This window comes from Drosophila suzukii, chromosome 2R, assembly GCF_043229965.1.
Source record: "Drosophila suzukii chromosome 2R, CBGP_Dsuzu_IsoJpt1.0, whole genome shotgun sequence".
Taxonomy (NCBI): Eukaryota; Metazoa; Arthropoda; class Insecta; order Diptera; family Drosophilidae; genus Drosophila; species Drosophila suzukii.
This window is the reverse complement of record NC_092081.1, coordinates 21,124,366-21,137,532: the sequence shown is the minus strand read 5'-3', so window position 1 is coordinate 21,137,532 and position 13,167 is coordinate 21,124,366. Positions and strand designations below refer to the sequence as shown.

General features: G+C 40.7%; 1 protein-coding gene across 3 annotated transcripts in view; it reads right to left on the bottom strand.

Annotated features, from left to right (window-relative positions):
• Positions 1-147: 147 nt before the first annotated feature.
• Pgant9 (polypeptide N-acetylgalactosaminyltransferase 9) overlaps positions 148-13,167 on the bottom strand; it is a 64,079-nt gene continuing 51,059 nt past the window's right edge. For 2 of the 3 annotated variants that reach the window (XM_036813019.3, XM_036813020.3), the window contains 6 exons: positions 9,210-9,428; positions 7,323-7,465; positions 6,661-6,751; positions 6,402-6,512; positions 2,610-2,717; positions 148-1,787 (listed from right to left, as the gene is read on the bottom strand). In XM_036813019.3, coding sequence (XP_036668914.2) covers positions 1,626-1,787; positions 2,610-2,717; positions 6,402-6,512; positions 6,661-6,751; positions 7,323-7,465; positions 9,210-9,428 — 834 coding nt within the window. In that variant the 3' untranslated portion in view covers positions 148-1,625. Of the gene's footprint in view, positions 1,788-2,609; positions 2,718-6,055; positions 6,158-6,401; positions 6,513-6,660; positions 6,752-7,322; positions 7,466-9,209; positions 9,429-13,167 lie in introns of all 3 variants that reach the window. The other variant, XM_036813021.3, reaches the window with a different exon arrangement.

The following is a 13,167-nucleotide window of genomic DNA, read 5'->3' as shown; positions in this document are numbered from 1 at the left end:
TTGCCCTTAGTTCAGCTGCCGTCCCATAGATGGCTGAAATGTAGAAGGTAAGCAGCCGCGATTCAGTACTTTTTAAAAGGGAGCATTTTCCTGGCTTGTTGATCCAATGTTTAATTCATAGAACCACAAATAAGTAACCCAATAACATTTTCAATTCACATATTTTATTTATAACTGTATCTGATTCCTTGCACAATTTTGCGTTCTTACTACACATTTACTAGGCGCTTAGTTAACTATTGTAAGTTTAGTTTAAAAAAAGATTATCGACCACTTCCTATGGCTTTTGGTTTCGTACGTAAAATGTAAATGCCGCCTACAGTGAAGCTCGCTGGCTGGAATAAAACATAGCAAACGAAAAACAATGCGCAACTCTTGGCTATCATATGATATAATATGTACGTTTTAGTCTTGAATAAAACAGTATTTAATCGTAGTTATGTACACATTCTGCAGGATGCGATATGAAATTGTACAGTACAGTATATACACAGTCGCTGTGATTGTGACCTAGCCTAATTCTACAAGAGTTCGATGAACGGTTACGATAACATATGTGTACGAATGCGTCCGTTACAAATAGAAGGCACTATGCACTTTTGCATTATGAACTAACCACTAGGGCCTATCGCTATATATCTGGTGTGATATCGGTAGTTTGGAAACTGATATTTGTAAGTACTACAAGCTGGCTGTGTCCAACAAATAGGATATGTTGTCGTTTTGAGAATCCAACGAGGGGAAATGCAACGGATTATCAAAGAGAACACAAAGTTACCCGAAATCTAAACACCTAAACGTAATTTGGCAACGCTCCTCGTCTAAAAATTAAGCAACACAAGACTGTCCCTAAGTCGTACGAAAATAAATAAAATCAAAATTTGGTTCGCCTTTTAAGAAGGTAAAATAAAGGTAATATAGGGGAATGCTCGGGGCCACAGGCGAAACAAAGGCTATCACCAAATGCTTTCCAACTCAGACTTAGCCTAGGGCTTACTCACTAAAACATATATTTGGAATGAGGCTTTCGCAGAGCCATTTGATGACATTTGTAAAATTCATAAATAATCCGGACATCTTTCGCCTGGCGTTGGCCATGGTAGTAAGTCGAGTACACAGAGACAGGGTTCACGCTTTCCGTAAATTGTGCTAAATGTTTACAAATTTAAATGCAAAAATTGCGCTACGACTTCGGTTTGTTGTTGGCCAGCACTTGTCCTTGGCCCGGGGCTCCATTAACCTAATCCTAAGTGCTCCTCCGACTTAGGGCTAGAAAACCTATCAACTTATAGCTACTGTACAGCAGTCGTTCTCTTTTCAGTGTCTGTTTGTCTAGTCTGTGGATCTTAAGGCTACGTAACGTCTATTCTGTTGTTTGGAAACATATAAATTTTAATAATATTTATATAGCATGGCAAGTGATGCTGCTGCCGCTCCTGCTGCTACAATCCATCTCTCCGCCCTCTCCCTATTGCACATGCCTCGGGGGAATCTAACTACTCCAGCTCCTGCCGCCACTTCATGTCCTGTTTCCGCATCCTGTCCTGGTCCTGCCGCTATGCTCCTGGTTGTGGGTGTCGCCGCGAAGTGGGCAACAGCAGGTTGCCCCTCGCATAAAAGTAGCCTCACAACTTGGAGCTGTCGTAGTTCTCGAGGGTCCACTGCTGGCGACTCAGACTGGGGTTGCACTCCTCCATCAGCAGCTTGTCCTTGCTCTCGCTGATGGCCAGGCACTTGCCGGAGGTGCCGTGGTGCAGCTGCTTCGTGTTCTCGCGGAAGGTCCAGAACTGGAACGAAAGGATTGGGTCAGTGATTCGGTATATAGTCATCCAAGATCCAAATAAAAATGTTTATGTTATGATGTTTAAAGGCGTTTTATAGACCTAAACAGTCGTGGCTTTAATAATTCATATTTTTCTTGGCTTTCAAGAACCACAGAAATGTTAGAAAAAAACATTTTTAAGCCATTCACAAAAGTAATAGCATTTTTAAATGAATATTCAACATTTCAATTTCAATTCCTAATCCACAAAAATGTTTTATATTTATTTCATTTTAAAATTAAAATGTAACTTATATTTAATGATTAATAATTGTTAAAATGCATTTAAAAGACGATTAAAAACGTTGCTTTAATGGTTAATATTTTTCATGGCCTTCAAAAACTACATAAATTTTGTAATTACATATATAAAAATATTAATGATGAAAATGAAAAACAACGAAAAGTATTCAAATTGAACATTAAATCTTTGGATTTCCTATGTTTTTCGTTGGTTATCAAATTGCTTTATTTTTCTTAGATTAGATTAGATTTGCTAACCGAAAAACCACATAAACTGGTTAAACAACATATCTCTATTTGTGCAAATTGGCTTTTTAATAGAACATTTGCGTTTGCTTATATTGTGGGAAGAAGTATAATATTTCCAAGTCCCATTAAAGCACAAGATGTTATTTTAAGCTACCCAATTTATCATCATTCCCTACTGAAATCCAGAATATTCTGGTGGATGTACCATTTGAATATGATATTCTTATTGTACTCCTCGAAGTTTGCCTTCTCGCATCCTGCTCTACCTGATAGCTGACACATCTCATCCACTCACCTGGTTTCCTTTACCCCCATGGCAGCCGAAGAGCGTCACATCCTTGCCGGCATAATCGAGACAGGAGTCGTCGCGTCGGATTTCGCCAGCCTTGCTGAGCATCCAGTACTGGGGAAATCGAGGGAAACACGTTAATATAAATTGCAATGGCGGGACGGAATGCGTTGCCAGTTGCCAAAAGTTTTTCCAGGGCTACAGTCGCACAACTTATTACACACTAATGTTTTATTCAATTAAATGCCAAAAAGCAGCTCGGTCTGTAACTGTGTGTGTACTCTATGTGTGGTTGTGTGCTTTTGTGTGGTTGGCTGTGTTTGTGAGTCTGGGTTTTGTCTGAAACTCGATGGCCATGATTATTTATAATTTAAAACACGTTGCCAATGCCAGATGGCCTGAGCTCGGTTCAGATTCTGCTGGTGACTGAAATTGCCATTGTTTGCCCTGCTCCTGCCACGCCCCCTGTGAACTCGCGCCCCCTTTTTGCGCTGTGAGGTCGTGACCAGCCGCCATTTTGTGCTACCATTTCCGTTTCCGCACCGCCCGCCGGATGGAGCCCCGTCTTTATTTTGTTTATAATGATGCCGGGACTGGAATAATGATGAGATTGGACAGGGCCGGGGGGCTTGGTACCATGAATAATTACTGTTATTGGATGACCGGTTCAATTAAGGCAGTTTCAAGGACCCCGTGTTCAACGTCCCATTCTCGTTGTTAAAATTAGCAAAAAATGAAACACTCCCTGCTCAGTTTATGATTTAATTTAGTTTAAATCCAGTTAGCTTGGACTGCAAAATGGGGACTTTTTAATAGGTATTCAGTATTTTCCACATTGCCTTAAATATTTAAATACATGTTTTTCCTGCCCTATAAATTCCTTGTCTTGCAGTAATGCCCCTACAATCGACGCATCCAGCCTAATGCACACTTTCACCGGCCGCCCAAGGACTTTTCCCTTTGCAGCGATTACACTTCGTGTTCATCCCCCCTTATTGTTTAGGCTTACAGGCCGCCCTCCACAGCCCCCTCTTCTCTTAACTGACGTCCTTGGCGGTCTCAATTTGCATTTCTTTTATCATCGCTTTGCCTTTCTCCTTTCTCCCCGCGCTTGTATTGCGTTTTCTGTGTGCGCGCGAGATGCGTTTTTAATTACGTTTTTTTGCCACTCCCCATTTTTTATCTAGTGTTTTTTTTTATTTAGCTGCATTTCTGTCCACCGACTGAACAAATTTGTTTGCGGGCTGGGGAAAAATATTTTTGCTGGCCTAGACGCGTTTTTTCCACATGAGAGGAGTACTTTCATTATGTGGACAGTACTGCTGACACCACGTTTTTCCCACCCATTCCACCCCCTTTTTTTGCGGAGCTATTCTTTGACGTGGCAGTCAAAAGAGTTTTATATCCCTTTTTGGCCTGCTAAATTTTACGATGTGCGAAATTAAAATTTGCGTGCAAAAAGCGAAAGCGGACCCCTGTCCTCCAACGCCCATGTTTCTGCCTGGCAAATGTTGATTATTTTAGCCGCATTTCCGAGTGCAAACAAACATTTGGGTAAATCTTTTTCGTACTTTTCCCCCTTTAAATGCGGCTTCCATATTGTAGCACTGTGTGTGTCCGTGTGAGGGGCGAGGGCAGTGGGCGTGGCAGTTGTCTGTCTGGGGCGATTTTAGAGCAGGCAGAACGAGGTCAACACTTTTCCCCCATTTTAAATGTTGAATATACAATGTCCTCACACATCCGCAATGCACACAGTATCTGTGTGAGCGTAAAAGTATCTCGGCTTGTTTTCGCTACCCAGTATTTGTAAGATGCAAGCAGATGCTCTCATTCTAGTATTTTTATCACTCTGTCCGTAAAACCTATAATAATTTTAAAGATACTTTTTAAAACTGCCTCTAAAAAAGCAAGAAACTCTCCTGATTTTAGGAACATACGTAAAAACAGTAAATAATAGTAGCAATATGTTAATGAAACCAATTTAGTTATTATACAAAGTATATTTTGAACAGGGTATTTTGAAGTCGTAGCACTCATATATAAAATTTCTCAAACTTTTGGTGTCAGTTCGTGTGAGTCTGTGAAGGGTTCTATTGTTGCAGTTCATTTACTTGCATTTCTGCTGTTTGTTCCTTTATTGTAGTTCAAAATACTTGTAACTAAAGCTTTTTGTTTGCAAATCTGTAGTATTTTTATTATGATGGTGCTTGGTTTTTTTTTATCCGGCTGAGTGCATAAAAAAAATGTAAAAGCTGAAGCCAAAGCCAATGCCGTGTAAATGATTTATTATTCGGCATTTTATTTATGATTGCGTTTTAATTAATTTTTGTGACATGGCATAAATCCCCAAAAATATGTATCATTGTGTGTGTGTTGTGTGTGTGTGTGTGTGTATTGTTGGCGCGCTTGTATGCATCCTGTAAAACTGTTAAATTGTCAATGCAATTTCACTTGGCAACTTTTATTGATAAATGCTTTCACTTATACTAGGCAAATAAATTAAATATGAATTGTTTGCCGAAGAGCAATAAATCCAAATTATTTATGTACTCTACAGATATTTGTTATTGTAGCCACAAACTCCGTCAAAATTAGTGCTCAAAACCGCAGGACTTTCACAAGGGTAGAAGTTAACAACGACAAAAATATTATTGTTGTCAGTTTTTGTAAGGAGGGGTCCACTTTGGAGAAAACACCATTTTAGAGGAGGACTTCCCAACGGGCACCAAAAATCAAAAACAAAATACAGGGAACAACTTTTCGAACAAAAAAGTTAAGAAATTAGTTGAAGAATTTAGGTAATTGTGGATTAAGTAAGAGAATTTAAAGAACATTTTATTTGTTAAGAAAAGAGTTAAGAATCATTAGCTGGAAAAAATTATATAAGTTTTAAAAACGTGCGATTAGAAATATTGTTTTAAAAATTTAACTGTTAAAATCAGTAGATTAAAAACAATATGCTAATAAATTATTGTAGTAGTAAACAAAATAGTTATTATATTGCGGTGGATTACTTAAGGATTTTCAAAAATAGTTGAAGTAAAGAGTAGTATAGGTAAGTTCAATGAACTTAACTTGGTTTAAAACTTATTAAAGTATAGTTTTAACAGGTCAAGAACCTTTTTGGTAACTTTGTTAAGCGTTGATGATGTTATGTGATATGACTTGTTTAAGTATATTGTCGGGTGTAAATCTGTTTTGGGGCTTAGGCTGGAGTTAATAAAGCAAGCGGAAAATTACCAAGAATAGAATAGAATAGAGAACCAACACTAAAAAGCGTCAAATCAAAAGAGGAGAGTAAAAAACGAAGCAGAGCACCGATAGGGATAAGAATCCCCCAAGCAACGAGATCGAGAAATCGGGAATCAGGGACTCTGAATCGCCGGTTCCTCCTTTCAGAGATCAGAGGTCAGAGGTCAGAGTTCTGAGGATGTGGACATGGAGGTGGATACCTGATTTCCTCCTTGGCCATGGCACTCATAAATGGAAACCGGCGTTTCCTCTTCGGATTTCTCTTTCGCATCCAGGCACATGCCGCTGGGCACGTTGGCGATCTGTAAATTAAGTTCACTATATAGCGGATCCTTCAAAGAGCTGTTCAGGGGAGGAGATCTTGAGGGGATAATAATACCCAATTGCCAGAGAGAGATTAGTTTGGGGACACTGTTTTAGTATTAGCAATAGAGAGTGGAAATCGGAAAAGGCTGTTCGAAGACGTAAACTTGGTTCCTTGTGCGGTTTTCTTGGGCTCGACGGAGTTTGTGGCGGTCGCAGGGCTGCCGCGAGGGGTTCACAAACCTGGTTTCCACCCTGTTGATGGCAGGGGTACGTGCCCACGGCCTTCTTCTGGTGCTTCTTGCCGGCAGGTGCGTCCAGGCAGGTGCGACCGCCATAACCTAGGTTTCTTATCTGTGGATTGAGTTGTGTTTATGGGTTGTCGTTTGTTTTCGTTAGCTTTGGAATTGGTTTTGGACTCGGGGTGGTGTTTAGTTTGGTCCGGGGCTTGGGTCTTGCTTTGGGGAAGGGTTAAGAATGCAATGTGACTCGGAAAACTTACCTCTCCATGGGCCACCGAATCGCCGGGAATGAAGAGTTCGGGGTAAATGTTGTCCAGATACCACTTGAAGCTTTTGCACTTGAGATCGTTACTGGGTGGGGAAAAAGGAGGTTATTCTGGGTCTTATTAAATATATTAAAATTAAAAAATATAATTGTTAAAAGTTCAATTCAATGATGATCAAGCTATTTGTATTATACGGATATGGACTGTATTATAATGTTTATGGATCCTACATAATCCTATGATTTAAATATAAATGATAACGTTAAGTATGGTACATTTCCAATTGATCATAATTTTTAAGATATGGATAAGTACCCTTCACTGAATCCTTTAAAAAGAGATACATGAACAGTTTTCTATTAAAGATTTCCTGTCAAGTGTAGTTTAAATGGAAAATTTTTTAATTATATGAACATGTTATGACCTAACTTAAAAACCATTTTACACAATTTACATTTACAATAATATATAAGGATACACTAGCTCAAGGTCATAGCTGCTATTGCTCTAAGCCCTTATTAGGCTTAAGGATTCTAATCCTCTGTTGGTTTTGTAAAAAATAATGAAGACGCGGAACCAATAATATCAGTAATTCTACTAAAAATGTTTATTTTTCTCTGGATATTGGAATTTTTAATGACTTCAAATCCACTTACCGGAGCTTCCTGCGATCGCTGACATCGCCCCAGTCGCCCTTGTCGTTGCCGATGCGGTGATAGTAGTACTGCGAGTACTCATCCATCCAAACCTCGGCCAACCGCACGGAGTTCTTCTTCAGCACATTCACGCCCGAACGCCACTGCAATTGAAGGGAACCGGAGTGGCCATGAGTGGGTGGTCGAATGGTTGGTGGGAGTGGGTGGTATGGGGGGTGGTGCAATCAAAGGACGACTGCCGGTGCCGGAGTCAATGGAAATATTTGGTCAGCAAACAGACTCGAATGGAGGAGGCCACAGGACGCAGGACGCAGGATGGGGGGCAGCAAGCGGAGTGGACAACAAAGCCTAATTACCTGAATGAGTAGCTTTTGCTTAGTGGCATTAGGTGGCTCCTGCAGCCAGTGCTCAGCCTCAGCCCTTTTGCGGTTGTCCCCGGCCAACTGGCCATCTGTCTTGGCCACCCCTTCAGTCCTTTTGGCCCTCTCAGCCCTTTGTCCCAAAACCCGAACAATGTCCGCCTGTTGTGTGTCCTGTTTTGTGTTTATGCCTTCACCGTACAGGTGTCTGTGTGCCCTGCTGAATTCCCTGCCATTCTTGCACAGCAGGAAAACTCTGGGGTCAGAGGGGAAGTTTTCCCAGGGAAGTTTGCACCTGACATTTATTGAGAACGTCGTAACTCGGAATAAATGCAGCGATCTGTTGCAATTCCTTTGAACCTGTGTGAATTTGCTGCCTGCAGATTATCCCATTCAATTGTTATGCTTTGTTTATCATTATCCTTTGAGTGAATTTAATTATGCTAATGCGTCTATGATTCGGCTACATACGGTTTTAGGTGTTTAAACTTATCTATTTGATTGGTTTTTGGGTTTTATTAGATTTCAATCCTCTCTGCTTGTAATTAAGTGATACCATTTGGCTGTGCAGCACGGTAATTGCATTTAGCATTTCGCTACTAAATTATTTACATTTCAGCCAAAATGTATTTGCCATGGGATTTAGTATGGATTTTTAGAAATGAAGTGAAATCAAATAATGTATTTCTATGGGTTTATAATGGAAATAATAAGATAAACATATACAATTTCAATGGCATTTAAAAAGGATTCAAACTGATATGTTTGATCTCATATATCAGCATAGTCTTTAATATTTAAAATAATATTCCACTGTATCGATATACCCCTCTCCAAAAAGGTCAACCCCTATTTCTATTTCTTTTTCCTACTGGTGATTATCGAAGGGACAACCAACTCCCCTGGGATTTGGCAGGTGTCCAATTGGTTAGTTCCACTCCAGGAGAACTCAGGCTCTTGTGTGCGGTGTGTTACGCCATTGACATCAAAACAGTTGCCAAACTTTTGTCAAGCGTAAACCGTTGATAATTGAAGCTGGCCCAGGATGGGAAGATCTGGGGGAATAATGGATGGTTTGTGTGGGCAGGGGGGTGGGGATTTTAGGTGGTAGGGCTCCATAAGCCCACACCAACACCATCATCGCACACCATGTTGCAAAGACAGCCGCATTGCATGTCCATGTCAGTGGGTATGGGTATGTGTGGGCCATGTCTGTGCCATGTGTGCCATGTTGCTGCTCTGCGGCTTCCAGTCGGCCAAAAGGAGGAACGGGATGCAGGAGCAGCAGGATTGGGCCACTGTTGACCAAACACGAAGCTTCGGACCGGTCTGGTAACTTGTCCTGAGGCTGCCCACACATGTTGGCCAAGAGTTTTAAATTCCCGTGGACCCACTGCTGCCTTTCCTTAATGAGCAATGGGCACTGTCTATCGAAATTGGTTTTCGCTCTGTCCTCAGTGATTTGCCATTTTCAGTTCGGTTCGGTTTGGTTTGGTTTTCCTCTCAATAATTGATCTGCAGCACTTACCTTGTACGGGGAACGTTTCCGGAAAATGTGGCCTACGTGGGAGCAGGGCACTATCTCCAGGGTGCCGCCGCACATCCAGGTCTTGAAGGACAGCTCCAGATTCTCGCCGCCCCAGATATCGAAACCGGAATCATAGGTGCCCAGGCGATCGAAGAACTCCCGGTCGATGGAGAAGAGTCCGCCGGCCATTGTGGGTGAGTAGACGGGTTCGGCGGTGCTCTGGAAAGAAGAAAAACATGGAGGGCCATTGGTAAGAGGAATTTCATTTGGCTAATTGATACTCGGCAGCGCCGAACCAGAGATAAACACTCAGGAGGAGGTGCCACAAGTGGCAGACTACCTGAGCACCTGGGCAAACTTTTCGCAGCCAGCCCCCCTTACATTTCCACACCCAATCTCTTCATCTCTTTGGAAAGCAGAAAGTTTGATACCTCCCTGCCTTTTTTGGTTACTTTCAACAGCTTGCCACAAAAATACTTCAGGCTACGTTTTATTTAGTACAACATTTTCATTTTCCCAGGGCTATCTCTTTCACACTTTCGCAGAGCACATTTGTTGTAATTGAATATTTGGGCCAGGGCCCTGGATTTTCCTTTTGGTAGCATTTAATTGGTGAATTTCATTCTGTTTTCCAGTGCAATTTAATATTTGGCATCCTTGTATTTCTGTTTGTGCTGTGTTTGCACTTGTACTTATGCCAGCAGCCAGCTGTTATAAAATAATTAAAAATAAATAAAGTTTTGCAACAATTGTGCTTTGTGCAGTACTGTGTAGTGAAAAATAAAATTATGGCAGAAAAAAATAAAAAGCTTGAATAAAGTTAATGCTTGTTAAACCTTAATGCCGGAATACACTTTCTTTTTTTACTTTCTATAGGAAACAGTACCCCAACATTAATTTTAAAGTTTTTTTTAGGTCTTAATCACAGTTAATAACCAGACAGATCCATTTTAACCAAGATGAGTTCCATTTCATATTTATTTCTCTCCATAATATTCACCGCCACACCATGAAAGGGTATTAATTGTGGCGTAATTATTAATAAATTAACTGGAAAGGCGTGTTTTTATTCACAAATATATTTATTGTGATTGCAATTACTTTAATGGATTGCTCGCTGGGGAGACATCATAATAATTTGCGTTATTACGAAACAATGCGGAATATGCGACAGAGGTCGCCATCCGTAAATATTGCGTATACGCAACGTGGCAAAGGCCAAAAGGATACATCCATGAAGTTGGCTAAATCAACAGATACAATTGCTGAACAAGTAATTGAGTTTCATGAGCGAAAAAAGCGAAAAAAGCGCTGACAAACTTAAAACGGAAAATGGCAAAATAAATGAAATTGTCATGGCAAAGACCCAAGGGAAATGGCGGGAAAAATGGGGAAAAGCGATGCCAGAATGAGTGAAAGACAGCTAAAAACGTGTAACTTTAAGTCAACAAGAAGTATGGGGGATCGGACTACCGGTTTCGTTGGACAACAAAGTGAAATCTCCAAACGCGACAAGTGGCAGTGTCCTTTGGCGGGGGAAAATCCCACGGGGGGAGGGTTAGGGTCAGTCGGAAAATTCGCAGTGTGACATTTAATAAACGCCTGTAAGGGGCCAAAAGGGGGTTCAAAACTAAAGGGGCAGGCACAACAATGTGGACAAATATGCGAAACGCAGCAAAGGGGGTGGAAAACGGCGGAAGGGGTGGCGAAAACTTTTACTGGGCTGCGGGCGGCCATTTTTTGTTGCCACCGGAAGTGACAGAACAAATAGCAAAAGTGAAATGCTTCAAGGTGGTTCCGGGGGGCTGGAGCCGTGGTTGTCTGCATGCGAGTGTAAAAAGATTCCCTTTATTGTTACAACCCACACCAGGTTCTGTTTTATTTTTTTTCGCTTTTCCTGTGTGTGTATCCGCTGTTGCCTTCCGCTTTCTCCGCTCGGGAAATGGAAGTAAAGGGCGCACAAAAAAAACATTGTATATATATTTATATGCATTCAAATAAAAAAAAAGAGTTTCGCCCGAGCGAAAATAAACTGAAATGAAATAAAATGCAGAGCAGAATAAATAAATATACACGAAAATATGAGTGAAGCGTGCTGCAGTTGCACTTGCTGTTTGTGCAAACAACGCGGCAGAACTTTTCGCTTTTCCAAGTCCTCTCAACCCCTCCCCCCTCTGCGCCTACCACCCCCCTCAATTTTCCCATTTTCCCGCTGGCCCGCATTTGTGTGTTTGCCATTGGCTGCATATAATGCAGCTTAAATGATTTAAAAGCGGGCAAATAAACGCAATTTTTATGGCCGTGTCATGTGGCGATTTGTGGGTGCCGAAAAAAAGGAAAATCAAAAGAAAGTGGGCAAATACATTTTTAAATTAAACCGCAATTGCTATAAATAGGAAACACAGTTTGCTAGCCCTCAGCAGCCCTTATCAAAAAAAATTCATTCATTTGTCCCATGTTTGTAAAACAAATAATTAATTTTAATTATGTTAATTACAATTTAAAAGTGTTGACTTACTATGAAAAACGCTTTTTGCATAACAGTCATTAAAAAACAACAGAAAGTAATTGCATTTTTAATTGTTTGCTTGAAACAAAGTATATAAGTACCATCATAATGTCATGCTGAAATCAATCAAAGGTTTTACATTTCAGCGGACAAAGTATTTTTCAATCGACCATTAAGCCACAAATTCCACAACAAAGTTGCAAAATAAATTCTCCACAAGCCAATTGTTTTTTTACACTGCTTTTCCTTTCGGGCAATTTATTTCTTCCTAATCCAGCCGTGGGGCTCACTTGAGTTAACTTGTTATGATAAAGATTCATGGTTGAGGACAATCAATTCGACCAGAGAATCCTATAAAGAACAAGCGAAATGAAAATGGAAAATCTGGGACCGGAACATAGAGCTTAAAATGACAAAACGTCAAAAGTAACTTGGCCACATTTCTCATGCACTTGGCATATTTGGATATCAAAATAAATCACCGGCATTCATAATGGTTAAAGTGTGTGACACACTTTATGATGAGAAATGAAGGACGAATCCCGGGGGGCGGTTGGGTGCCTTTCTGGATCAGGACAGCCGCAAATTAAGCAAGCGAAACCTCAGAATGCGGCTGGGGTTTTAAAGGCCTGGCTTTGTGAATAATGTGCTAACCTGCTGTGGCTTTCAGGCCCAAGATGCCCCACTCGTAGAAGCACCCCACATTCCTTGGGCCGTAAAACCTCTTCAGCGGGAGCGGCATCAACATATCCACATTAACATCAAATAAAACAGTCACGTGGAGCGGAAGGAGGAGCCGAAAAAAATATGCCCAGTAATATCGTAAATGTCAGAGGAGCCTTGGGGCTGGTTGGGTGGTTCTCAGGATGTTTCAGGGATGGGTGGCTGAGGATCTGGGTTTCCTTCCCTTCAGACACGCACGAAGTGCCGATGGGTCCTTAGCTCACAGCAGGCAGCGGCCCAGGAGGTGCCAGGCGATGATAATGGTTTAAAAATGGAGTGGGTGGGGAATACCACTAGGTATATACCCTAAAAACCATACTTTCAGTAAAGTATTTAACATTTTATGTAGCTTCTTATTATATGATATATCATGGTATGATATCTTAAGATATGATATCCTATGATATATGATATTATCTTGTGATATAAGATCACAAAAATACTGGGGGCTGTCAGACAAATCATTTAAGGTGTCTAAAAGTATGCAGTGATTACGGGATATCCATGTTTCTAAATGAATTTAATGTACTTGTGTGCTTATAATATATTGTTGCATACTTTTAGATCTAAAACAATAACAAAAAGTGATTTCAAAGCCTCAGTGATGTTGTGGCATACTATAAATGGTTTGTTATAACAATTGTGCTTTATATATTTATATCCATTTACCTCTCAATTGATAAGCTTTCTGCTACCCTGTGAGTGCTTATATGTAATGCTCGAAGT